The 25,068-nt window shown below is 51.3% G+C and overlaps 1 protein-coding gene across 1 annotated transcript in view; it reads right to left on the reverse strand.

Moving 5' to 3' along the window:
* The window catches only part of LOC119964436 (dihydropyrimidine dehydrogenase [NADP(+)]-like), a 918,190-nt gene extending 893,649 nt beyond the window's left edge, over positions 1-24,541 (reverse strand). Inside the window, exon 1 of the mRNA XM_038793913.1 lies at positions 24,362-24,541. Coding sequence (XP_038649841.1) covers positions 24,362-24,400 — 39 coding nt within the window. The 5' untranslated portion in view covers positions 24,401-24,541. The remainder of the gene's footprint in view (positions 1-24,361) is intronic.
* Positions 24,542-25,068: the final 527 nt, after the last annotated feature.

Consider the following 25,068-nt stretch of genomic DNA (forward strand, 5'->3'; position numbering starts at 1 on the left):
GACACCGAGATGCTGTTTCCACAATGTTAACAGCAGAAGGATGTGACACAAACAGCAATATTTATATTAATTAAGCGATATTTTCTCTTCACTTCAGGTTTCTGTCCCATTTGTGCATAAATAACAGACTGTTATTTAGGTGGGAAAAACTGGGCCATCAGGTTTACTGTTCCATTTAAAGGTGCAATACTTCTGAATTTGAAGATAACTCTCTTCATGGGCTGGATTCTCCGCACCCCGATGCTGAAATCGCGGCCGGCGCCGGTTCCCCGATTCTGTGGGCCCCGGAAAGCGATGTACTCGGAGATCACCTACCTGCTGGAGGCCCACTCCGCCGTTCTCCGCCCCTGACCGGCCAACAGCGTGGACCATTCATTGGTCTGCTGGTCGGGAAACTAGCGTGGCATCTGCGGACTCAGTCCACGTCCGCCCTAGTCGGGGGCAAGCCGACCAGAGGGCATGGGGCGGGCTTATACGCGGCCGGGCAATATTTGGGCTGGCGGTCAGGGTCTATTTTTAATGTCCAGCTCCACGGTCTGAGTCCGACATGGAGCAGAGCGCGACCGCTGGAGGCCGCCGCCGTGCGAATGCGCGGCTTCCGACCCGGAGGTGCTGGGGCCCGTATCTGCAGCGATTTTATGCCGGGTCCCTGCTAGCCCCCTGTAGGGTGAGGAATATGTGGCCCTTTCACACCAGTTTTAATGGCATGAAAGTCCACAGTTGTTACGACAGCTCTGTCGGCAAGTTGCCACTACTATCTAACCACACTTAGGCACTTTTTCAGGTCCTGCGGAGTTTCTCTTCAGGCTAGCCCATACTCACAGGGCGCGATTCTCCCGAGTTACGAAAACTCGGGAAGCTGGCGTCAAAAACGGGCGCGTTTGACGCCAGCCTCCGCCCACCCCGACCGGGAACCGATTCAGCTCCCCGGTCGGGGCTAGTATCGCGCGGCCGTGAACTCCGGCATCGCGGGCTTAACGAATTTTGTTAAGCCCGCTAGCCAGAGTTAGCGACGGCTGACGCGTCAGATGACGTCAGCCACGCAGGCGCGGATTGGACGACTCCAACCCGCGTATGCGCGGATGACGTCATCGCGCTTGTGCGTGAAACCCGCGCATGCACGGGCCGTTATGCCCCGCAGAAGCCCCGCGGATGGATCCATCAGGGCGGCGGCGGGAGAAAGTGTGCGCGGGGTAAGTACCCGCTGCCCGCGATCGGTGGGCACCGATCGCGGGCCCATGGCACCCTTGGCATGGCACCCGTTATCAAATAAGTGCTTCCTTTTCATCAAATGTGCATGCATTACAAATAGAAAGGTGGAAAAATCTTATCTAGCACCTTTCGCATCCTTAAGGCACTTCACAGCCAATGAATTACTTTTGAAGCATTGCAACTTTTAAAAATGTAAAGAAATACATCCACCAGCTTATGCACAGCAAGGTCCTATAAACAGCCATGAGATAAATGGTTCGATATAAAAATAGAAAATGCTGGGAATACTCAGCAGGTCAGGCAGCGAGACCTATGCAGAGAAACAAAGTTAAGGTCATCAGGCCCCCTTTTGGATGAATCGTCAGGTTATCGGTTATTGGTAGTGTTGGCAGAGGGATCCATTTTGGACGGGCTGTCAGAAGGACTCCCCTCCACTTTTCTTTTTTTTAAAAATAAATTTAGAGTACCCAATTATTTTTTTTCCAATTAATGGGCAATTTAGCGTGGCCAATCCACCTAACCTGCACATCTTCGGGTTGTCAGGGCGAAACCCACGCAGACATGACACGGACAGTGACCGAGGGCTGGGATCAAATCTGGGTCCTCGGCGCCATTGGCAGCAGTGCTAACCACTGCGCTACCATGCCGCCCACTTTTCAATCAGTGGCACGAGGCCTCTCAAATTCAGTATGCACAGCAGTTGCTATGTGTGTGTGTGTGAGAGAGAAACAAACTGCTGTCCAAAATAACCAAGAATACAGACTGTAGTAAGCGACTGCGGAGAATAGGAAGCTGTGGTAAAATTTCAACGCAACTGAAACACAGCTAGCTGGCAACAACTCACAGAGGCACACACAGAATGCTAAACAGCTCCTTCTCCAGTAGGGGTTCTGGGCCTACCGTTTTCACAGTAGGTTGTCTATAATACGTTCAGTGCCATTAAGCACCCGGTCTTCCAGCATCGTTATCTTGATCTAAAATGTTTCCAAGTTGTCGGATGAAAGATTTTCACAGGAAAAACACACATGCCACAATGATAAACTGCCAACAACTGTGGATTTGCAACTTCAGCAGAGCAAGGAGGAGAAACAAGAGAGCTAATGCAACATTCACAATGTGTGATCAATATGTCATTTTTGCACAATTCACCCATGCTCTGCAACGGAAATCCTGAAGTAAATTGAACAATGCCACTTCAATGAAGACAAGACCATTGTAACATATTCAAAAGTGGTCATCTTTTATTTATATTATATACTTTTTTTTTAAAAAACACACCAAAATGATGATGCAAGTTGCTGAAAATGTCAGCATTTCTTTCCGGACACCTGACAAAAAAAAGGAATCTTTAAATTCCAGATCCAACGAGATCAAAACCATTTCCTTTTACCGTCAATTTTGCATTCTAAGCTGTTCCTCCAATACAGGGAGGGTGAGGGGGGGAGGGGGGGGATGTTGAAAAAAAAGAGGGACACACTACCACCCAAGCACACACCTGCTCTGCAGTGGGTACAGGTTTCCATTTGTATTATTGATTTCAATTTTAGCATCTTGGATCGGAACTTGATGAGCTGTAGCCAAGTTGGATTAAATTGAACAAGCTAATCACTATCTCTGATGGCAATTATTCCGAGGGTAAATATTAATTACATTTTCATCACTAACGAGGGGGGAAGAAAAGCATCATCAAACTATCTCACTGCCAAGCGAAATAGACGGGGTGAAATGAAATCTGAGCACCACCCAATTTTGGGCAGAGAGAATATGGTGAGGAGATGGAATGTGGTGTGGGCACTCGTTAGTTTTTCCCACATATTCTCCAGCATCACCACTTCTGCTGATAGGCCTACATGTGTATGTAAATAAGGCAGTAATAACATGGTACTATCCAGTGAGTCATACCAATTGTATTCTCTATTTTGACTGGATGTTAATCGTGCACATGTGAAATGGGCATCCAGCATTACCAGGCTGCACCTTAAAGACAAAATATTTTTTCTTTTAGGGCAGCAGGAGTGACAATGAACCATCTTGTAACACCAGAGAGTTCAGCAGATCAAAACATAATTTCAATATCAACCTTTCTGCTGTTTTCCTGTGAGAATCTTTCCCTTTATTATTCTACAGAGGGATTATATAGGAGTCACAATGATTTTTATTAGCTCTTTGTACTTTGTGGAAGAAGACTGGATCAGCAGGTCTAACAGGAGGAACCAGTACCACACCGCTGCAAAAACATGTTGCATGCAACACCCTGATCTGTCATAAGCTCTGCCATTGGTACAGCATTGCCAATTGCCACCCTGATTTTTTTTTCATTAGTCGGAGTAGGCACTGTAACTTTGAGCATGATGCTTTCCCATTATCGTTCCCCCGTCTCCAACAGACATGCACTTTGGCATTGTGACAGTGGGTCATAGAACCACAGAATCTCTACAGTGCAGAAGGAGGCCATCTGGCCCATCGAGTCTGCACCGACCCTGTGAAAGGGCACTCTACCTTGGCCCACTCCTCCACCCTAACACCGTCAAGCCACCTAATCTGCACATCTGTGGACAGGTGCAATTTTAGCATGGCCAATCCATCTAACCCACACATCTTTGGACTGTGGGAGGAAACCAGAGCACCCGGAGGAAACCCACACAGACACAGGGAATACGTGCAAACTCCACAGAGACAGTCACGCAAGGCTGGAATTGAACCCAGGTCCCTGGTGCTGTGAGGCAGCAGTGTTAACCACTGTGCCACTCGTCACGTATTAATCCTTTCGTGGAACAGAGTCCAATCACTTCCTTGTTGGAAGAAGCATACTACTGTGCCTTTTAATTTCCAATTCCTTCATCCAATTTCCCAGTGTTACCTGTGTGGGCATATTCATTGTCATCATAACCCGTACAGTCGATTGAAGTCAGTCAAGCTTTGTAATTGCTTACATTTTCGTCTTTTATCGGAGCACGCTGTACCACATCCCAGTTACCCTTTCCCTGTCCACTCGTTTCAGGCAGAATTCTATAGGAGACTCCACTGAAAACAGTAAATGCTAAGGCAGGAAAAATTAGCCAGTGTCAGGAGGGCATCATTTTTAAATGGGCGAAATTTCATCAGGCCAAAGATGCAACCAAATGTTGCTAATGGAAACAATCTAGGCTGACATTCATTTGAAACAGAAATTGAAAGTGGTTACATCTATACTCACAGAAAGTGAAATCATGGCACCTTTCTTCACCTTTTCTAATACTGTACAAAATATCTCAATGTGCTCTTAGTTTTAATTGTAAAATAAATTCCCACTTTTGGGCGTTGGTTTATGGATAGATCATTGAAGTTCTTGCAGCTCGCATTGCCCAAAACTCAAACCACTGCTCCGAATGTGTTCAGAGAAATGCAGGAGATGACCATTATGAAGTGAAATCACTTCCAATCTAGTGCAGTGTTATTGAAACTTTTTTTCCGGGGACCCATTTTTACCGACCGGCCAACCTTCGGAACCCACGACGGCCGACATTCGCGACCCCCCCCCCCCCCCCCCCCCCCGGCCGACCTTCGCGACCCACCCCGGCCTATCTTTGCGACCCATGCCGGCCGACCTTTGCGGCCCATGCCGGCCTACCTACGCAACCCATCATTTTCTCTCACCTTGTTTGTTGCTGACAAAAATGGAGGAAGTGGTTTTGGATCCCTTTGGCCCCAATGACCCCTTTGGCCCCCAAAACTTAAAAAAAAAGGCTGCGACAATACAAAAAAAATGCAGCCACACTGCGCATGCGTGCCGATGATCGGAAGGCCACTCGCAGCTGGCATTGTTAAAAGCCGGCTGCTGCGGCTGTTGGGCGCGGATTTGCGCGATCGGGAGGGCTCCGACGGAGAGCTCCGCAACCCTCCCAACTCCCGCCTGCGACCCACCTGTGGGTCATGCCCCCGAGTTTGACAATGCTTGATCAAGGGATACAAGATATCCTGCCAACAAAAAGTATTTGTTCCTGTTCTAAGCTGCCTGCTAACCACTCGCTGGGGACTAATGGCAAATCCCACAATCTTTAGGGAGTATGAGCTTCCCCAATAAGGGGGGCCTGAGAAATTATTAGCAGGTCTCTGCATAAATAGAGCTGGCCAGTATGGCCAGTTAGAGAGGAGTGAGCAGCAAGGGAGTTACTGCTGCTGTTGTATATATATGTTGTTGTAAATAAATGCTATTTCTTTCTGTTCTACAACTTGTGCTGGATTCTTCGTGGCCCTCACAAAAGTTCCCAAGGAATGCATTCAGTTGTGAAGTGGCTGACATACTGACCAAACTACACTTTATTTGTTCATTCGTATTCATTGCCTCACTTCATTTACGATACATTGACGTGCTTCACAATAAATATCGGAGAAGATGCACTGATTTTTAATTTCGAGCTTCAGTGTGCTACATCTGATTGGAGAAACAAGGGTGTCAGATCAGGACATGCAGAGGAAGTAAGAAATAAATAATAAGTGGATTTCAGCAGTCTGGATTTTCTTTCATCAGAAATAGTCAAATCATACAGATTTATTTCTAAAATCCCATTCATCCTTACAGCAGAAATTGTTTTTAAAAGATAATTTATCAAGCTTGTCGATAGCAGTGCCAAGACCACTATATACTGAGATGTATACAATATGTACATACAAGGGTTACAACGTTTATATAAATGGCATGTCAAAATATCTCAACGTGTCTCACAAGACAAATGACTTTTCAAGTGCAGTGACCTGGTGCCATGGAAAACATAGCTCGTATTCTCCATAACTCTAGCTTGGTATTCTCCACGCTTCCTTCTGGGAAAATGCCTGGCTCGGGCCCCAAGTATTTTTGTCTCATAAGCCTATCACCTTCACTTCACTATTTCTCAGCAGGTATGAATAATAGGAGGGGACATCAATTATTAGAATCTAGAATAAAAATCAAAACAAAATAAGCAAAAAGGAAGAATTCCTGAAAGTTTACAGTGGATTTTCCTTCATTATCATGGCAGAGATTTTCTCAGATATGGGCAAAGTCTGAAGTCAGGCGGGAAAAGCGAGGTTGAGCCCACCATCGGCGATTGTGAATTTTTATGCCGTATTGTGTGAGGCTTAGTTGAAAAAGGCAGGCAGGGATTCCATGTCAATGGCGGGCAGCCTCTGATTCGTCCATCCCAAATTCAGCTCAGTCCTTCGATTATCCGGGCGGCATATTTAAAGGCTGTTCCTACATGCAGCGAGCAGATCGGGAAACACTCTTCACCCGTGTATACCCCCGGCACCACCCTGCTCTCCTCGGAGTGCTGCTTGCAAGCTGCATGCCTTCTGAGACAGGGTCGTGCATAGCACCATTCTGACATCATGTGGCCGTGGACGCATGATTTGCCATGAAGGTATGATAGGTATGATAGGACACCTTGCGAGATCTAATGTGATGTGCCTGCTTCACTTTCCTCCCACAGTCCAAAGATGTCCAGGTCAGGTGAGTTAGCCATGATCGATGCATGGGGTTACGGGGATAGGGTGCGAGAGTGGGCCTACATAGAGTGCTCTTTCTTTCTTTTTTTTTTAATAATTTTTATTGAAGAAATTTTTCAAAATACAAACATTTTAACCCCCCCTACATTTACATTTAAAGTATAGCAAAACAAAGTCAAACCCCCCTACTTAACAAGAAAGTCCCCCCCACCCCCTACCCTCGCGTCTCCCCCACCCCCCCCCCCCCCCCCCCGCCGGCGAACCGGCAGTCAGACCAATTTATCATTCCTGGCAGTGTCCTCGGGCAGGCCTTGCCCGTGCCACCACCGCTACCGTACTTCCTTCGTTGTTGTCCCCCCTCCCCCCCCCCCCCCCCCCTCCCGCCCTCCCCTCCCCTCCCGGGTTGCTGCTGTCACGGCCTCAGTTTCTATCTCTGATCTAAGAGGTCCAGGAAGGGTTGCCATCGCCTGAAAAACCCCTGCACCGACCCTCTCAGGGCGAATTTGATCCTTTCCAATTGGATGAAGTTTGCCATGTCGTTTAACCAGGTGTTAACACTCGGAGGCCTTTCGTCCCTCCACTGAATCAAGATCCTCCTCCGAGCCACCAAGGACGCAAAGGCTAATATTCCAGCCTCCCTCGCCTCCTGTACCCCCGGTTCCACCCCAACCCCGAAGATCGCAAGTCCCCATCCTGGCTTGACCCTGGACCCCACCACTCTCGACACCGTCCCTGCCACCCCCTTCCAGAACTCCTCCAGTGCCGGACATGCCCAAAACATATGTGCATGATTCGCAGGGCTTCCCGAACATCTAATACACCTGTCTTCACCCCCGAAAAACCGACTCATCCTTGTCCCCGTCATGTGGGCTCTATGCAGTACCTTAAATTGAATGAGACTTAGTCTCGCACATGACGACGACGAGTTGACCCTCTCCAGGGCGTCTGCCCATGTCCCGTCCTCTATCTGTTCCCCCAGCTCTAACTCCCACTTATCTTTCAGCTCCACTACTGGTACCTCCTCCCCCTCCTGCATAATCTTATAGATGTCCGAGATCTTCCCCTCCCCGACCCAGACCCCTGATAGCACCCTATCACTCACCCCCCTGTCGGGAAGCGCGGGGAACCCCTCTACCTGCCGTCTGGCAAATGCCTTCACCTGGAGGTACCTGAACGTGTTCCCCGGGGGGAGCCCAAATTTCTCCTCCAGCTCTCCCAAGCTCGCAAACCTCCCCTCTATAAACAAGTCCCTCAGTTGTCTAATACCCGCCCTCTGCCAGCTCTGGAATCCCCCTTCTGTATTTCCCGGCGCGAATCTGTGGTTCCCTCTTAGTGGTGTCCCTATCAGACCTCCCACTTCCCCCCTGTGTCGCCTCCACTGCCCCCAGATCTTGAGGGTGGCCGCCACCACCGGGCTCGTGGTATACCTCGTGGGAGGGAGCGGCCATGGTGCCGTTACCAGTGCCCCTAAGCTTATGTTGCCGCAGGACGCCCTCTCCATGCGCTTCCAGGCTGCCCCCTCCCCTTCCATCATCCACTTTCGTACCATTGATGTATTTGCCGCCCAGTAATATCCTGAAAGGTTGGGTAACGCCAGCCCTCCACTATCCCTACTCCGCTCCAAAAAGACCCTTCTAACTCTCGGGGTGCCATGTGCCCACACATACCCCATGATACTGCTCGTTACCTTCTTGAAAAAGGCCCTGGGGAGGAAGATGGGCAGACACTGGAACAAAAACAAGAACCTCGGGAGGACCGTCATTTTAACTGACTGCACCCTCCCTGCCAGCGACAGCGGCACCATGTCCCACCTCTTAAACTCCTCCTCCATCTGTTCCACCAGTCTGGAAAAGTTCAACTTGTGGAGGGTCCCCCAGTTCTTTGCCACCTGCACCCCCAAGTACCTAAAACTTTTAACTGCTCTTTTGAAGGGGAGCCTCCCAATTCCCTCCCCTTGGTCTCCCGGGTGTATTACAAAGACCTCACTTTTCCCCAGATTTAATTTATACCCCGAAAAGTCCCCGAACTCCGCTAGTATCCCCATTACCTCCGGCATTCCCCCCTCCGGGTCTGCCACATACAACAACAAATCATCCGCATAGAGCGAGACCCGATGTTCCTCCCCTCCCCTTGTCAGTCCTCTCCACCCCCCTGAACCCCTCAGTGCCATCGCCAACGGCTCAATCGCTAATGCAAAGAGTAAGGGGGATAGGGGACATCCCTGCCTAGTACCTCGATGGAGCCCAAAATATTCTGACCTCCTCCCGTTTGTTACCACACTCGCCATCGGAGCTGAATAGAGCAGTTTTACCCACTTGATAAATCCCTCCCCAAACCCAAACCTTTCCAACGTCTCCCACAAGTATTCCCACTCCACCCTGTCAAATGCCTTCTCCGCGTCCAGCGCTACCACTATCTCCGCCTCCCCCTCCACTGCTGGCATCATAATCACATTTAACAATCTCCGGACATTTGTGTTAAGTTGGCGTCCCTTCACGAACCCCGTCTGGTCTTCATGGACTACCCCTGGCACACAGTCCTCTATCCTGGTTGCCAGGACCTTTGCTAACAGCTTGGCATCAACATTTAGGAGGGAGATGGGCCTGTAGGACCCGCACTGGACCGGGTCCTTGTCCCGCTTCAAAATCAAGGAGATCAGGGCCTGCGACATTGTTGGGGGCAGAACCCCCCCCTCGCGCGCCTCATTAAAGGCTCTCACCAGCACTGGACCCACCAAGTCCACAAATTTCCTGTAAAACTCCACCGGGAACCCATCCGGCCCCGGCGCCTTCCCCGCCTGCATCTGGCCTATCCCTTTAATTAGCTCCTGCAGCTCTATCGGCGCCCCCAACCCTTCTACCAGCTCCTCCTGTACCTTGGGGAATCCCAATTTGTCGAGAAAGTTCTTCATTCCCCCTCTCCTCTTCGGCGGTTCAGACCTATACAATTCCCTATAGAAGTCCCTAAAGACCCTATTCACCTCTTGCCCCTTCTGCACTACGTCCCCACCCCTCTCTCTCACTCCCCCAATCTCCCTGGCTGCATCTCGCTTACGGAGCTGGTGTGCCAGCATCCTGCTCGCCTTTTCCCCGTACTCATACGCCGCACCCTGCGCCCTTCTCCACTGCATTTCCGCCTTCCTAGTGGTCAGTAGGTCGAACCTGGCCTGCAAGCTACGCCGCTCCCTTAATAGCCCCTCCTCTGGTGCCGCCGCATATTTCCTATCTACTTCTAGGAGCTCCCCCACCAGCCTCTCCCTTTCCTGCCTCTCCTTCCTCTCTCTGTGTGCCCTTATGGAGATCAGCTCTCCTCTAATCACTGCTTTCAAGGCCTCCCAGACCATCCCCACCTGCACCTCACCGGTGTCATTCGTACCCAGATAGTTCTCAATGCCCGTTCTCACCCTTCTGCACACCTCTTCGTCCGCCAACAGCCCTACATCCAGGCGCCACAACGGGCGTTGATCCCGCGCCTCCCCCATGTCCACGTCCACCCAATGTGGTGCATGGTCCGATATCGCAATGGCCGAGTACTCCGTGTCCTGCACTCTCGGTATCAGCCCCCTGTTTAATACGAAAAAATCGATCCTAGAGTACACTCTGTGGACGTGGGAGAAAAAAGAATACTCCCTCGCCCTAGGCCTACCAAATCTCCATGGGTCTACCCCTCCCATCTGCTCCATGAACCCCCTTAACACCTCTGCCGCTGCCGGCCTCCTATTCATCCTGGAACTCGATCTATCCAGCCCAGGGTCTAACACCGTATTAAAGTCCCCTCCCATGATCAGGCCCCCTGCCTCCAGTCCCGGGATGAGGCCCAACAGGCGCCTCATAAAACCCGCGTCGTCCCAGTTCGGGGCATACACATTTACCAGTACCACATTCTCTCCCTGCAACCTACCCCTCACCATCACATACCTGCCCTCCTTATCTGCCACCACCTCTGCCGCCACAAACGACACCCTCTTTCCCACCAAAATCGCCACCCCCCGGTTCTTGATATCCAAGCCTGAGTGGAACACCTGTCCCACCCACCCCCTTCTCAGGCGGACCTGATCTGCTACCCTCAAATGAGTCTCCTGCAGCATTGCTACATCAGCCTTCAGTCCCTTCAGGTGTGAGAAGACCCTTGATCTTTTAACCGGCCCATTCAGCCCCCTTACGTTCCACGTGATCAGTCGGATCGCTGAGCGACCCGTCCCTACTCCCTGTCGATTAGCCATGTCTTGTCCCTTGCTCGCCCCGGGTCATCCCTCCTTTTCTGACCCCCCACCCCCCCGGCTCTCCCCTTCTCTTCCCTGGTCTTTCCAGCAGCAACCCGGTGTCCCCCCCCAGCCCCCCCCCCTTCCCCCCCCCCCCCCCCCCCCGGGCTAGGACCCCTCCTAGCCGCGATGTACCCAACATCGTACTCCCGAGAGTCAGCTGGTCTCCGCTGACCCGGCTGCTCCTGCCACATTCCGACTCCTCCCGGTTCACCCCATCTGCGCCCGTGAAAGATCCCCTTAAAACCCCAAAGAAAGACCCGCATAATCAACCCACTCCCCCCCGTCCCGTCTCCCCAACTTAACGATATAAATACCCAATGGCAAATAAATACATAAATACTTAACTACATACTTAAATAACCAAATAATTAACTAGCTATCAACTAACAGTGTGCTCAACCATCACCCTCCATCAAACAGTATAAATAACCGCAGATAACCATAACCCGAAAAGAAAGAAAGAACAAAAAAACCCCCCCAAGCACCCAAAGGAAGAGGGTAAAAGGGGTAAATAACTAAGGGAAATTGGAAACGGGAAGAAACACCCCATAAGAAGCCAACAACCCACAATAGAGATTTCAACAGTTCAAATATACAGAAACACCCAACAACTCGAAACCTTCAAGATATTCAGAAAAGTCAACCGTTCGAGAAAAAACACCCCAGACAATCCACGGAACTGTTACCCAGTTCCGACCTGGCCTGAAAAAGAAAAGGGCCATTTGCTCAATCAAGAGTCCCCAGGCGGCTACGACCGCCGGTGCTCCCAGGTTTTAGTTCGTGTCCAACTTTTCCTCTTGTACAAAGGTCCAGGCCTCCTCTGGGGACTCGAAATAATGATGTTGGTCCTTGTAGGTGACCCACAAGCGCGCCGGCTGCAGCATTCCAAATTTGATCTTTTTCGCATGTAGCACCGCCTTTGTCCGGTTGTACCGGGCCCGCCGCTTTGCCACCTCCGCACTCCAGTCCTGGTACACCCTTACCGTCGAGTTCTGCCACTTGCTGCTTTTCTCCCTTTTTGCCCACCTCAGGACCTTCTCTCGATCACTTAGCCGCTGGAACCGCACCAGCACCGCCCTCGGGGGCTCGTTTGCCCTAGGCCTCCTGGCCATGACCCGGTATGCCTCTTCCAGTTCCAGGGGCGCCGGACCGGCCCCTTCCCCCATCAGGGAGCTCAACATCTCCGCCACATATCCCGGAAGATCCGACCCCTCCAGGCCTTCTTCCAGGCCCAGGATCCTCAAATTTTTCCTCCTCATCCGAGTGTCCAGCTCCTCGAAGCGGCTCTGCCACTTCATGTGGAGTGCCTCGTGCACCTCCACCTTTGCCCCGATGACTGTGGCCTCCTCCTCCCTCGCGGTCATCTCCTGCTGCAGCTCTTTAATCGACGCCTCTTGGGTCGCCTGGGCTCCCACCAACCTGGTGGCCGTCGCGTTCATGGACTCTAAGAGCTCCACTTTCAGCTCCGTGAAAAAACGGAGGAGAGCGGCCTGCTGCTCCTCCGCCCATTTCTTCCATTCCTCCGATGCGCCGCCGGCCGCCATTTTGATTTTCTTCCCCCGCTTTTTTTGGGGAGCTGCTGCCGTTTTTCTTGCCGCTCCACTCCGGGTACCGACCATAAAATCGGTCTAATTCTCCTCAGGGGACCTTCCCCCACCGGGATTCGTCTTTACTGCACCTTTGGGGCCCTCCAGTTGGCCCGAAAACACCTTTGTCGCAGGAGCTTCCAAGTGTGCGACCTAGCTAGTCATAGCCGCACCCGGAAGTCCTAGAGTGCTCTTTCAAAGGGTCAGTGCAGACTCGATGGGCCAAGTGGTCTCCTTCTGCACTGTAATGATTCTATGGAAGGGAGCAACCTTAAGTGATTTGAGAAGTGATCCACACCAATGAACTGGAAGCAAAGATTGGGCAGGAAGAATCCTAAAAGGTGGAGATATTTAGGGTCCAAACCAAGCGTATTCCCAAAAGGAATTTAGATGGAGAATCCAGAGCTCGAGCTCACGTGATGACAAAGAAAATAAAGTTCAAATGAGACGGAACCACAAGTTTTATGATAAATGTCAGGTTAGAATCAGTAAACAGCCAAAGTACAGAATGCAGAGGGAAATGGAAAAACATAGAAGGGCAAAGACATAGAAACATAGAAGGACATTATGAGAAACGATTAGTGAGCAACATAAAAAGCCTCTAAACAGACATCACAGAACAGATAAAGGCTAGCTAAAGGAATGGTGGGGTCAATTAGAAACAAAACCAGGAAATATTTTTGTGGAGGCAGAGCTAGGCCACATCTGAGGTACTAAATGAGTTCATTACATCTGCCTTCACAAAGGGAGGTCAAAGTTAACGGGTGCAATTTACCGCCCAAAATACGAGTCCCGTTTTGTGCATGTATAGAAGGGTGTTTCTTGGTGTCTGCAGCACCCACCAGGCCGCACTTACCTCACTTCCTGCACTGGACCTCACTTCCTACACTGGTGAGCTCAGCTCATCAGTAGAGGAAGAGATCAGGGCGCCATTTTTAAACATTGCCCCGATCTCGCGACCCCAGCCCCCCAGACTCCCCACTGTGGCCTCTGAACATCCCCAACACCCCAAATTACCTCATTGGAGGTCCTCGAGTCTCCCCTCACCCCATCTCTTAAGGGCAGGGCACCACCAGGTCCGATCCTTGGCAGGCAACCTGACACCAGGCACTGCCAGCCTGGCACCATGGCAGCACCCCTTCCAGGGTTCCAGGGTGACAATGCCAGAATGGCAGTGCCCCGATACCACCATGTACAGAGCCTAACCATCTGGGGGCTTCTGATGGCCTGGGAGACCCCTCCTGTGCTGTTACGACTGGTTCACATTTGTGTGGACAGATGGCAAACTGCGCCTTGGCGAGGTTCCCTAGGCTTGGGCGTTCATTCCCGGGCCTTTGGAGAATCAGGGGCCAACATACTTAATGAGCCTATTGGCTCACTTTAATATGTTAATCTGGATCTCACTCACAATCGCGACATCACATGAGATCTCGCAAGGTGTCCTGAGCATTGCATATCTCGTGAGATTTAATGGCCTTGACGCATCACCGAGTCTGGCTCAACGAGGCCATTAGATCATGGCCCAGTGGGAGTAGAGAAATTGGATAGGATAAAAATAGAAACCAAGCACTCGTTAGCTTGGATCACTCGGGTCTTGTGATACAGTGGTAGCATCCCTGCCCTTGGACCAGAAGCTCCGAGTTCAAGTCCAAAGCCAAGACTTGTTCATCATGGAAAGAGCATTCATGATGCGACACAACGGGTTGTAAAGGAGCTTGGGAATCCTTTCCCCACTATTCCCCAAAAGGAAAAAAAAAAGTGCATGCCTGAAGATACGCTTAAAAAAAACTCAAAGTCACCCGGACAGATGAAGTCCATTCTATTTTGCTGACGGAAGCTGGGTGGAGATAGCAGAAGTTGTGCCCACAATCTTTCAATCCCCCTTGGATATGCGAGAGGTGCAAGAAGTCTGAAATATTGCAAACGTTGCACTCCCCACCCTTCAAACAAAACGGGAAAGGAATAACCCTGGTAACTCCCGACCAAATCGGTTTATCATCCATGGTGATGACTGTGAAGGACAAAATTCAATTCTTACTTTGAAGGCAAATTGTCTCTAACTAGCCTAATTGTGTTTTTTCATGAAGGCTTTTCAAAAGACATTTGATGAAGTATCACACCACAGACATATTCAGGAAGTAGAAGCACATGGTATTGAAAGGGGCAGCACGGTAGCATAGTGGTTAGCACAATTGCTTCGCAGCTCCAGGGTCCTAGGTTCGATTATCGGCTGGGTCACTGTCTGTGCGGAGTCTGCACGTTCTCCCTGTGTCTGCGTGGGTTTCCTCCGGGTGCTCCGGTTTCCTCCGACAGTCCAAAGATGTGCTGGTTAGGTAGATTGGCCATGCTAAATTGCCCTTAAGTGTCCAAAAAATATTAAGTGGGGGTTATTGAGTTACGGGAATAGGGTAGATACATGAGCTTCAGTAGGGTGCTCTTTGCAAAGGCCGGTCCAGACCCGATGGGCCGAATAGCCTCCTTCTGCACTGTAAATTCTATAAAAAAAGGATGGTAGTAACTTTGTACATAACTGACCACAGGAAGTAGTGGTGAAAATGTGTTTTTCTGACTGCAGAAAAGGAAGATCCTTCAGAATCATTAGGACCATTGCTTTTCTCATTATATACAAACGACCTGGGCTTGGGTATATGTCGCACAATTTCAAAAGGTCCTTGAAAATGGGGCAAACACAGAGTAAAACTATGAAAGGACAGAGACAGCCTAGCGAAATGGACAGGCACATTGGTGTTTGCTGTGGATTGTACAAAACATCGACTGATACCCTCTCCATAGCTACAGCAAGTCCTAGCTTTGGGGCAAACCATGAGATCTTTGCACAATGTTAGCAAAGCCACCCCCCCCCCCCCCCCCCCCCCCCACTCCCCTCTGAGCTGAAAGCATGTCCCTTCAGGCCTATATTTAGCCCAGTGACATGTCTCTAATTAAAAAAAAATGATTTTAAGCATTTATGACACTTTTTAAAACTGTTCTAAAAACTTTTAAATATTTTAATAATAATTTTAAAAGCAGCCAGAATCTCTCCCTGAGGTAGCAACACCGTCCGACTCCTTCGAGCTGAAAAAGTAATGGAGATACCCAATAGAGGTATTCAAAATGATGATCGAGGGTAGGAGAGAAAAACAGTTTCTCCAGGCAATACAGCTGCCATAAATTTACAATAAGTAGTTAAAGAACTAAAGAGAGAATGCAGAGATGGTTTTTCCCCCTACACAGCGGGTCTTGGTAGAGTCACATTCTACAGGTGCTTTCAAAATGCATTGGACATGTATTTTTGAAGGTAACCTCTTTTGGGTCCGTGTGGATATATATGGATGTGGAAGGTAACTGGACAACATTTTCAAAGCTCCCGCACAGGCAACCCAGATCAAGCGGGCCCTTCCTTCAGTCCTGTAATATTCTATGATTCTGAAACAAGATATTTCCATTTACATTATGAGGCTCATTGAATTAATATTGACCGGAACTCTGACATTATACAAATAATGCCACAGGGTCTTGAACATTTAAGGTGAGCAAGCAGATGAGACTCTTAACGGTTCCTCCACTGCCAATATTGTATAATTGACTGATAAACAGACAATAATATTCAAACTGATTTTTTTTCTATCAGCTAATTGTTCCCACTTGACATTGACAGGTTTGGATAATTTGGGCGCGATTCTCCCGAAAAATGTCGAAGTGAATTGGTGCCGTGTTGTTCAGGGAATTTCTTTGCCGGCGAGTTCCCCACCGCTATTCAATGACACTCAAGTCACTTTTTTTGGGCTCTGGGAAGTTTCTCACTTGTTCAGCCCACACTTGGAATTTTTCTAAGCACTGGGGAACTGAACTCTGAGATTGGGCCGCCATTTTGAAAGGGTGACCCGATCTTCGCCCCACACCCCTCACCCATGGGCAATGTCACCCCTCCCCCCACACACATGGACACTTCCCCACACCCCAAGTGAGACACCCGCAATGGGGTCCTCCCTCTTCAGACCCCCCCCCCCCAAGCTCCCTTACAGCACTCCCTCCCTTCTGTGGCCACCATCCATCACCCATCCAACATCCCAGAAGCCCCTACTTACCTGACTTGCACTCCCCCACTTTTCAAACACCCTTCCACCCTTATTTCATGGGCATGGCACCCCTCACCCCCTGGCCTTTGGCAGTGCCACCCTGGCATTCAGGAATCCTTGCACTGTCACCTTGGTAGTGCCATCCGGGCATCTTGACAGTGCCAAGGTGCCAGCTGGCCTGTGCCAAGGTACCCACGTTCGAGGGGGTGGGTAAGGGAACCACCCTGCACTTACTCTGACCATCCTAGGGTCTCTGGTTGCCTGGGAGACCCCAGGGTGCTGTTGCACCTGGTCCACATTTGTGTGAACCAGCACTGATTGTCGCCTGGCTGCAGCCTCTCTGGGAAGGCCGAAGAATCAAAGGAGGCTGCTGGATCCCGCGCAAGTAGGCCGTAAGTAGGTTTACAACCTACGTCCACGAGCATCATTTGGTTATGCCCATTTGGGGCAGGGTTCCAACTCTGACATCTCACGGGACTTCGGTGAATCCTGGAGGCACAGAGGCTGTTGGGAGCCTCGCTGCAAGCCTCGCCAGGCATTCTCCGGCCGTGTTGCGCTCGAGTACACAACACAGCCGGAGAATCGCTCCCGTTGTATAATGCAGTAAAAATTGTAAGTTTGTACTGAGCTGGGAATAATTTACAGTAGCAAAGTCTGCACTAGTTTTGGCAAAAGGAAATCCTGGGCGGAATTCTCTGAAAATGGGGCTATGTCCCCACGCCCACGAGAAAACGGACACAAATCACTCTGGACTTTTTTCTAGCAAGTACAGAGTGATTCTCCATTTTGCAAGGGGCTTGCAAGGGCCTGGAATAGTCCACACAGCTCCGGCTGCCAATACCATGCCCTGCATTTCCGGCTGCAGGTCCGTGCAACACAGCAAGCCGGCCGCAACAATATAGGCCCTCACCAGATCGCGCATGCCCGCCGATCGGTGGCCCCAATCGCAAGCCTGGCCGTCCTGTAGGCCCCCACCAGTGATGGATCCTCCTGCCCCCACCAGGGCAGCCGCAGACTGGGTCCGCAGCCGCCACTCCGAGCACCCGCCGGGTTGAACCATGAGTGAACCACGTCGGCAGGTACTCGGCCAGCTGCCAGCTGCCACCACGGGGGCCTCTTTCAATGGCCCCCGACCGGCACAGTGTCAACCGAACGCGACTGGCGATGATTCTCCGACCGATCCGCCCCCGTGCGGAGCGCGATTTCAGGGCAGAGGCTCGGAGAATCCCACCCAAAGTTCATCTTATTTATTGATATCGACTTGTCCATTCAGTTATAGGAAACATCGAATACTTATAATTGTAAAATACTTCGAGTTTTGTTCCACGCATTTGCATATATGGTTTTGGTTAATCTTCCATAATGTTGTAAAGTAATCACCATTGATAAACGTAAACACCTCATCAAGTTTAGTTCAAATCCAACTAAAAAAAATTTTTTTTAAAAAGAGATTGAGTTTTCAAGTTAGTAATGGCGGACGGGCATACAGATGGTACGCAGCAAGCAGGGTGTGCGGGAAGAGTGTGATTAAAGGATGCCCCTTATCAATGTGGAGTAAAGCAAGATCTCGAAATGTGTCATTGAGATTCTTTAAACCTACTGTAAGAAACATTATTTTGCCCCAGATAACCAATTTTTTCTAAAATCAAAATGTTGAATTCACTGTTTAAAAAAGCCATCAAGTATGGTTTTAGAAAATGGAAACTGATTTGAACATCAGATCAGCATCACCAGTGGTGGGCAGCCTGCCCACGTAGATTTTTCCTACCAGTATGACTGAAGTGATATGCCTGTGAAGCTAGAGTATGTGAAGTGAGGTGCATGCTGATTGCACACAACATTGACTGTGAAAGCTGTGCGCTCCCACTGAGTCCAAAGTGCAAACACTTATTTTGCTTTGACCATTTGAAGTTGATTATAGCTCTATTAATATAGTAAGCACTTTCTAACTTGTTATGAAGTATTCAATGTGTATTAAGTGTATTAAATCTTATTCATGGGATTATGGCCAGTGAACAAGCCTGATTTCAATCATGCAGCCCACTGAGATGAAGGAGGGCTAGTCATGCGGCCCACTCTTTCGCCTAGGTTGCACATCACTGATTCACTGGCAAGATGCAGCTATTCCACAGTGAAGTACAGGGATATCCAATCTTATACACCAAATACAAGAAAAATACCATGAATACCCACAAAGAGTGCAAGTTCTAATAATAATCGTCATGATTGTTACAGGTAGGCTTACATTACACTGTAATGAAGTTACTGTGAAAATCCCCTAGTCACCACACTCTGGCGCATGCTCGGGTACACTGAGGGAGAATTCAGAATTTCCAATTCACCTAACAGCACGACTTTCGAGACTTGTGGGAGGAAACCGGAGCACCCGGAGGAAACCGATGCAGACACGGGGAGAATGTGCAGACTCCCCACAGACAGTGATCCACACGGAAATCTAACCGGGGCCTGGCGCTGTGAAGCAACAGTGCTAACCACCGTGCTACTGTGCTGCCCATACTCTCACTTGAAGCTTGAAAACTCCAGGTAATCGCTTATGGTTCCAAGGCCTGGTGCACTGGTAAGAGTCAGTGTTCCCTGATTACTTGATTTGGAGCAAACAAAAGACATTTTTTTCAGTTCTGTGGGCCCAAAGTAATCTTTAGAAAAGAGTCAAGGCTTTCAAATATGTTTTTTACGCAAAGAAAAGATCTGCCAAAGGCTTCAGTGGGTGAATCATGCGAAGTCCTTGACCTTCCTTTCGATATAAAGCAGCTACATAAGTAAGATGAGAAGTTTATTTTCATCAGAGGTGAAAAAAATAAATTACAGAGGGCAGAATAGAAAGTTGTTAAATTCCATTTGATTATATTATACTTAACCTGATAGCTGACCATGCAAACTGTACTATGACCTGGTACATTTTGCAAGTGAATATGGATATATGCCAATGCATAATAAAAGTTTCTGTAAATATATTCTTGCAAAGTGCATTCAGTCTAATCCCTTTATAGTGTTGAATACAAAACTTCAAGGAGCCTTGGAATTCATTAAACATTAAATGGATTGTTTAAATTCACTGTTTAAATAACGAATGTAATTCGCATCAAATGACAACAACAGCGATCGGGTGGACTCTCATGTTTTCACCGATTGGCTATTGTGGATAGGACACCTGATTAGGTCAGGATTAAGACCATTTCTATTGATTCTAGTTAAAGTTTACGTTTGAAAAAAAAAGTTTAACTTTGAAACGGGAAAGGGCAAGAAAACCTGGGTCATATCCAACATACCCATTTCCCAGAATGTCATAATTCTGTTCATAGAAAGTGAAACTTGCTTAAACAGAAATTTCACAACAACCTATTTGCATGTTAAAATAAAAATCGGCATCAGAGTAGCCCCAGAGTTTGACAGAACTGAGGTGCTGACTTTTAAGCCTTTAGTTTATGGGCGGCACGGTGGCACAGTGGTTAGCACTGCTGTCTCAGCGCCAGGGACTCTGGTTTGATTCTGACCTTGGGTGACTGTGTGAAATTTGCATGTTATTCCCTTGTCTACATCGGTTTAATCCGGACACTCACAGTTTCTTCCCACAGTCCAAAGATGTGCAGGTTGGGTGGGTTGGCCATGCTAGAAAATTGTCCCTTAGTGTCCAAAGATGTGTAGGTTGGAGTGGATCTAAGTAAGCCACTCTTACGGAGGGAGGGTTGGTGCAGACTTGATGGACCAAATGGCCTCCTTCTGCACAATAGAGATTCTAAGATTCTATTCTATGACTGATGAACTAATAAATGTTCATTACCCAAAATTACCAAAAACAGGACCTACATGTACTGTGAACAGAATCAATTGTTAGGAATTTCCCAATGAGGCCATGCTCAGACAAAAGATATTGGGCAGGAGTCTCTGATCCTGAGGCTAAGTGTTGACGCCGTCGGAAACGCCGTCGCATTTCCCAACGGCGTCGACATGGCCCCAGCATCAGAAATTCTAGCCCCTTCAGAGGTCCAGCAGGGCGCTGGAGCGGTTCACGCTGCTCCAGCTGCTGATCCGGCCATGGAATGGGCACACATGCGCAGTGGGTCTGGCGTGAACCTGCACATGCGCCGTCCAACAGGCGCGATTTCAGCACATGCGCGGTGTCTCCCTTGTCCGCGTCGGCCCCGACCCAACATGTCGCAGGAGTACAGGGGCCGGCGCAGAGTAAAGGAGGCCAGGAGACAGAGAGGCCAGCCCGCTGATCGGTGGGTCCCGAGCGTGGGCCAGGCCACATCGGAAGCCCCCGGGCCGGATCCCCCACCCCCCCCCCCCCCCCCACAGATCGCCACCCGACCCTTCAATGCCAAGGTCCCAGCGGCTCACAGCAGGTTAGAACGGCGCTGACGGGACTCGGGTTTTTTTTTTAAAATGGGCGCTCGGCCCATCCAGGCCGGAGAATCGCGGGGGTGGGGGGACGCATAGAGCGGCCCCCAACCGGCGCCGTGCCAACCATGCCGGCCCCAATGTGGGGAATCGTGTTGGGGCGGCGGGCGCGATTCGCAGGGCCCACCGGCGATTCGCCGACCTGGCGCGGGGTCAGAGAATCCCGCCCATTGGGCTCAAAATTGGTTAACCCAAGCAGCCCCAATGCTGCTGACCGAGGCCTCTGTGCACAGCAGGAGGGCTTAATAGCGTTGTTTGCAGACCATGTGGTTCAGCCATTCTGCCCATTCTTAAAGGCAGGCTCTATCTTAATGAGAAGCTGCACAAAAACATTGTTGTGATAAAACCTACTGCAAAGTGAACACCAGAGTAGACATAGACATAGACATAGAACAGTACAGCACAGAACAGGCCCTTCGGCCCTCGATGTTGTGCCGAGCAATGATCACCCTACTTAAACCCACGTAACCCGTATACCCGTAACCCAACAATCCCCCCATTAACCTTACACTACGGGCAATTTAGCATGGCCAATCCACCTAACCCGCACATCTTTGGACTGTGGGAGGAAACCGGAGCACCCGGAGGAAACCCACGCACACACGGGGAGGACGTGCAGACTCCACACAGACAGTGACCCAGCCGGGAATCGAACCTGGGACCCTGGAGCTGTGAAGCATTGATGCTAACCACCATGCTACCGTGAATATGATGTTGGAGGTGCAGGTGGACAGGAGGAGTGATACTTTAGGTCCGAGGAGGGCCTCAAGGACCACCCACAGAGGGCAGAGAAAGCAGGCGGCCAAAGAAGGGTCAACTCCTTAATCTGGAGCTGAGGACCTCCCACAACAAGTCTGATGACTTCCTGCATGTGGTGAACATCAGTGGATGCACCTTTATGTGACATCACCTGGGTGAAATTCTCCGACCCACAGTAGGGTCGGAGAATCGCCTGGGACCGCCGAAAATCCGGCCCCTGCCGTGGCAGAGATTCTCCGCCACCCTGGAAGTGGCGGCGGCGGGAATCACGCCACTCCGATCGGCGAGGCCCCTGCAGCGATTCTCCAGCCCGCGATGGGCCGAAGTCCCGCCGCTGGGAGGCCTCTCCCGCCGCCGAGGTTTGAACCACCTCTGGTGGTGGCGGGATCGGCGGCGCGAGCGGGCCCCCAGGATCCTGGGGGGGGGGGGGTGATCGGACCCCGGGGGGGGGGGGCGATCGGACCCCGGGGGGTTGCCCCCACGGTGGCCAGGCCCGCGATCGGGGCCCCCCGCTCAGACTCCGGGCCAGTGCCCTGGGTGCACTCTTTCTCTTCCGCGGCCGCCATACCGAAAGAGAAACCCACATCGCGCATGCGCCGCTGGTGACATCAGCGGCAGCTGGTGCGGAGAATTCCCCACCTTTGGGGAGGCCCGACCCCGGAGTGGTTGGCGCCACTCCCCTACGCCGGGACCCCCCTCACGCCGGATAGGGGAGAATCCCGCCCCCCTACCTGCCACAATGCCAATGTTCGAAGCACTGGATCACCCAATTTCTCACCCCAGCAGCACTCCCTGACACTCGGGAATTAGGCCCAACAGTCATATAACCCTCCTCACCCTCCGAAGCTTTCCAGTACTTCTAGCCTCACACCCACCTCCCACTACCTCCATCTACTTACAGCCATTGAACTATGGGAAGCACTTTACCCAAACACGATGCAATACAACCAGAGATTCAGCATTCTCTCTTGCAGGACATGGCAGCACATAGGTGGAAGGGAGCAGAGGAGATAGGGCCAGCTTCGACACGACCAGTGGCATCTGATGTTGCAGAGAACGTCCGTTTTGCCTTTTGCCACCCCCCCCCCCCCAATACCCCGGGGCCCGCCCCGCCCCCCCCAAATACCCCGGGACCCTGCCCGCCCCCCCAAATACCCCGGGGCCCACGCCCCCCCCCAAATACCCCGGGGCCTGCCCCCCCACCCCCAAATACCCCGGTGCCCGCCCCCCCCAAATACCCCGGGGCCCATCTCCCCCCCAAATACCCTGGGGCCCACACCCCCTCCCCCAAATACCCTGGGGCCCACCCCCCCTAAATACCCCGGGACCCCCCAAATACCCCGGGACCCCCCCCCAAATACCCTGCGCCCCCCCAATACCCCGCGCCCCCCAAATACCCCACGCGCCCCCAATACCCCGCGCGCCCCCCAAATACCCCCCCCAAATACCACACCCCCCCAAAATACCCCACCCCCCCAAAATACCCCACACCTCCCCCAAAATACCACACACCCTCCCCAAAATATCCCACACCCCCCAAAATACCCCACACCCCCCCCAAAATACCCCACACCCCCCCCAAATACCCCACACCCCCCCCAAATACCCCACACCCCCCAAATACCCCATACCCACCCCAAATACCCCACCCCCCCAAATACCCCACACCCCCCCCAAATACCCCACCCCCCCCAAATACCCCACACCCCCCAAATACCCCACAGCCCCCCAAATACCCCACACCCCCCCCAAATACCCCACACCCCCCCCAAATACCCCACACTCCCCCCCCCCAAATTTACCCCGCCCGCGCCCCACCCCCACCCCACCAGAGGTGGTTTAAACCACGTCGGCGGGAGAGGCCTGACAGCGGTGGGACTTCAGCCCATCGTGGGCCGGAGAATCGCCGTGGGAGGCTCGGCCCGCCCCCCCAAATACCCCGGGGCTCACGCCTCCCCCAAATACCACGGTGCCCGCCCCCCCCCCAAATACCCCGGGGCCCATCTCCCCCCCCAAATACCCCGGGGCCCATCTCCCCCCCCAAATACCCCACACGCCCCCCAAATACCCCGGGGCCCATCTCCCCCCCAAATACCCTGGGGCCCACCCCCCCTCCCCCAAATACCCTGGCCCCCCCCCCTAAATACCCCGGGACCCCCCCAAATACCCCGGGACCCCCCCAAATACCCTGCGCCCCCCCAATACCCCGCGCTCCCCCAATACCCCGCGCGCCCCCCCAAATTACCCCCCCCAAAATACCCCACACCCCCCCCCAAAATACCCCATACCCCCCCAAATACCCTATCGTGGGCCGGAGAATCGCCGTGGGAGGCTCGGCGGGGGCTGGATTTACGCTGGCCCCGGCGATGGGGGAGGTCGGAGAATTCCGCCTAACAAGTCAATAGGACACTTCTGATCGGAGATTCGTGAGTGGGACCCAAAACATCCGCCTGGTTCGTTCCTTCCAAACTTTCGGGAACAGAGTGGGGCGTTGCTCCGTGGTAAACGACACCCGCAAAAACACTGCAATCTGAGGTCGCAGCGAAACCCCTTGATGGATTATCGAGCACCCTTACCTCAATATCTGGCAAATCAAAGCTCAGCATTCGGGACATCGCGCTGCGCTCGCGAAGTGAAGTTGAAGTAGGAGAAACTTCTTGCAGGCGAGAGCAGTCACTGAGGGGCGCGTGATGCTACAATTAGTACTGATCCTGTCAATGGCGCAGCAACACTCTGCTGACAACCTCCCACAGTCGGCGCTCCAATGCACAGCAGGTAAACCTTGTTCAGTAAGGGGAAAGGTTGCACTCTATTTTTTAAAGCACACAACAAAACAGCTGCATATTTGCATTGATTTATCACAGTGAGGCCATGGACATGTGAGGTATAAGCCATGTTGGCACAAATAACAGCATCAGGTTTAACATGTCAAGTAGTCACTGAAAGCTTTTATTTAGATTGATTTAGTTTCGCTGTTAACGTTAAAGATATCGGTGAGTGCATCGTGATTACACAGCGTGGGCGAAATTCTCCGACCCCACGCAGGGTTGGAGAATCACCAGGGGCCGCCGAGTATTCCCGCTCCCGCCACTACCTGAATTCTCCCACCCGCCATAAATCAGCATTCCGCAAATCCCGCCGCCCGCCTGGGAGAATGGCTGGCGCCGCCGGGATGCCACGGTTTTATGAGCTTTCGTTATTCTCCGGCCCGGATGGCCGGAGAATAACTCTCTCTTCCCACCCCCCCCCCCCCCCCAACCCGCCTGCACTCGCAGTTTGCCAT

The sequence above is a fragment of the Scyliorhinus canicula genome, chromosome 4 (assembly GCF_902713615.1).
Source record: "Scyliorhinus canicula chromosome 4, sScyCan1.1, whole genome shotgun sequence".
Taxonomy (NCBI): Eukaryota; Metazoa; Chordata; class Chondrichthyes; order Carcharhiniformes; family Scyliorhinidae; genus Scyliorhinus; species Scyliorhinus canicula.